General features: G+C 53.9%; 1 protein-coding gene across 1 annotated transcript; it reads right to left on the reverse strand.

Annotated features, from left to right (window-relative positions):
* Positions 1 to 899: 899 nt before the first annotated feature.
* LOC119403438 (scaffold attachment factor B1-like) lies at positions 900 to 1,805 on the reverse strand. The gene has a single exon (XM_037670372.1). It carries the CDS (start codon positions 1,803 to 1,805, stop codon positions 900 to 902), a length of 906 nt encoding a protein of 301 aa, XP_037526300.1.
* Between the last annotated feature and the right edge of the window lie 1,324 nt (positions 1,806 to 3,129).

A 3,129-nucleotide genomic window follows, 5' to 3' on the forward strand; every position in this document is an offset into this window, starting at 1 on the left:
AATAATTGTTACCTGCTTTATCATTGATTGCGTCATAATTTGCCTCCTGCGCCGGCAACATGTGTGGTGACGAGTGCCCTATTATATTCAGCTTTGCGCGTCTCAATAAAGCGCTGAAAGTTAGCGCCAGTGTATCTTGCGTGTTCTTTTCTGTCCTCGTCTGGTTTTGTCCTCAGACTTTATAGCCAGAAAAGCTAATTCCCATTTGAAGCTCGCTGCGTGTTTCGGCTAGCTGGTTAACTGTAATTGGAGGTACGGTAGGTTTGCTTTCTTTTTTGGTAAGGATATTTTATTTTTTTAGGTCGATATACCTTGCTCTGCATATTGCTAGGCGCGCTTCTACTTCTGTTTCTCATGCAACCGGACCCGTTACAGGCGTAAGCACTGTCTTTGTCGAACCGATATCTGCGCCGATATCGTTGTACTTTGAGTTTGAGTTACACTCTTTTTATGGGCACAAGTTCGCACAAATAAAGACTTTGATCTTAGCCGGCTGTGAATGCTTTAATCAGCGTCACAACAACGTGATATTACTAAAGCGTCTGTTATATGTTGTGGGGTTCGCGGTCGTCCGCCCCAAAGAACGCCGTCGGAGACTGCTTGGCAACTAGAACAACATTTATTAATTAAATGAAACTTCAGCGGTTAGGCAAAGCAACAGCAAAACTTCCGGCCCCTAACCTTGGCGCCGGCGGGGCGCACGCCGCATGCACAAACGCTCTCCGCGACAGTCTGTCGGCCGCTCCCCCGTGGCTGTCCACGGTCGCTCTTTATATGTTCTTCCCGACGGGTGGAGCATGCGCACTGCCGTCGGATCATGGCTCGGGTCGTAGTCAATGGGGGAGAGGGGGTTTATCGGCGGCGATTCCAACATTTCCCCCCTCTCTGAAGAAACCGCTTCACCGTATTCCTTGACGTCGCCCGTGGTCCTCGTGGCCGCCAACGCGGCAGCTGCCGTCTTGCAGCTGCAGGGCGTCACCGGCCCCCCTCCCCGTGCACTCGACAGAGATCACCTTTCCGTGCCGTTCGCTGCAATGCAGGTGCTGGACGCGTTTGTTTTTTTCTTCGGCGGTGCTCGTAGTCAAGGAGGCGAAACAGCGTGCAGCTGGCGTGCTGGAGTTACCGACGGTGTTGGAGGACACCAACATGCCGCGTTTGCCGCTCACGCAGAGGTCGCGCGCAGGCTCCTTGTCCGCTGCTGGCTTCGGTGTCGTATTCGTTACCTCCTTCATGGCCGCAGCCCCTGCAGAAGCTTTTCTCGTGCCGCTTTTCTCTGTGCCGGCACCCACGGCAGGCGTCGGCGTTCCTTTCCTCGCCTTGTCCTTCGTTGCCGCGGCCTGGTCCTCCTTTCTGTCGGCGTCCACGTCATCGTCGCCGTTCAGGAGCTGCTCTACCTCGGCGTCGCCGCTGACCCCTTCACTGTCGCACTTGAGATCGGGTTCCCCGCGGCACCTTTCCGCGCCACCATCGTCGACCACTTCCTCCTCCTTGGTGACCTCTTCCTTGCCGCACTCAGGCTCGGGCTCTCGCGCCGGCGTGCATCCTTTCCAAACCGGGGCCTTCCGCTCCTCGTCTTCTGCTCCGTCGACAGTGTCGACCTCGAGCTCTCTGTTTGGTTGCGGCGGTGTGCTCAGCTGTCCAAACGGGGGCACCCGCCATTGTCCAATGCCGGCGGTCGGGATCGCCACGCCCCTCGCTGCCAGGTAGGCTGCCGACTCTGCGTGTCCCCTCGCCGCGCAGAATTTTGCTGAGGTGATGTCGAGGCGCTCCATAGTTTCCAGCAATTTCTTCAGTGCGGCCTCCATGCTTGCTGGCAGCGGACGACAATGCCCGTTGGGCGCCAGATGTGGGGTTCGTGGCCGTCCGCCCCAAGGAACACCGTCAGAGACTGCTTGGCAACTAGAACAACATTTATTAAATAAATGAAACTTCAGCGGTTAGGCAAAGCAACAGCAAAACTTCCGGCCCCTAACCTTGGCCCCGGCGGGGCGCACGCCGCATGCACAAACGCTCTCCGCGACAGTCTGTCGGCCGCTCCCCCATGGCTGTCCACGGTCGCTCTTTATATGTTCTTCCCGACGGGTGGAGCATGCGCACTGCCGTCGTATCATGGCTCGGGTCGTAGTCAATGGGGGAGAGGGGGTTTATCGGCGGCGATTCCCACAATGTACTACAGTGATGCACTGCATTTGTCGAGTGTTTTATGGTGGACTCTTATTTTCCTGTAATGCAGGTTAAATGCTGGAACCAAGGACATGGCTGCGCACTCACGATGGCTGCCTCGGAAGTCCACAAACACTTTCACCGAGAATGCGAATACCACTGCACATCCTGTCCAAGGTGCTCGGCGATTGTGTTATGCAGTGATATGTTCGAACATCTGAAAACTCCATGCGAAGCAGCTAGAGCACATGAGACAGGGTGCACGGCAAACTTAGGCAACGCTGTGGAGACAGAAATATTGAAAAGTGTCAGAACAGTAGTGCAAGAGCAGGCGGACGAAATGAAGGTACTTCTTGAGCGGGCGCTTAAAGATAGTCTCACACTTAATAACAGCCTGATTGAGGTCTGCCAAAGTGTGAACTCTCTTAAAGATTCAGTGAGGCAAGATGTGGCCCCTGTAGGACAAATATTTGACATGACGCATCGTGTATTGGATGACATCACTGCACTACATGGAGCACTAAACAGTGAAATGGCCGAGATAAAGAAGCAAACTACCGACGGGTTTCCTCGAGTTCTAGCTGCAATCGAAAGCGCGAAGGAAGATGCGGGAGCAAGTACGAAGAGGATCCTGGAGATGCACAAGAAAGCACTAGCGTACGCTGAAAAAAGTAAAACACGTTGCGACTTCTTCGTTCGAGGAATGGAGTCACTTGAAGCCAAGGCGATGAAAGACGGCTGCAGCGCGTTTGTCCATGGGCCGATTTACCTTCATGGCTACAACATATCGCCAGGTGTTCAACTATGGAGTCTGGGAGAACGTGTGCTATTTGGTTTGAGGCTTCAGGTGCACAAAGGTGACCACGATGACGTGATTGAGTGGCCATTCGATTACAAAATTAGGTGTACTCTTGTACACCCTGCCACGAACGAAGAAAAAGTAGTCATTTGCAAAACAAACCGTGA

This window comes from Rhipicephalus sanguineus, chromosome 8 (assembly GCF_013339695.2).
Source record: "Rhipicephalus sanguineus isolate Rsan-2018 chromosome 8, BIME_Rsan_1.4, whole genome shotgun sequence".
NCBI classification, from domain to species: Eukaryota; Metazoa; Arthropoda; class Arachnida; order Ixodida; family Ixodidae; genus Rhipicephalus; species Rhipicephalus sanguineus.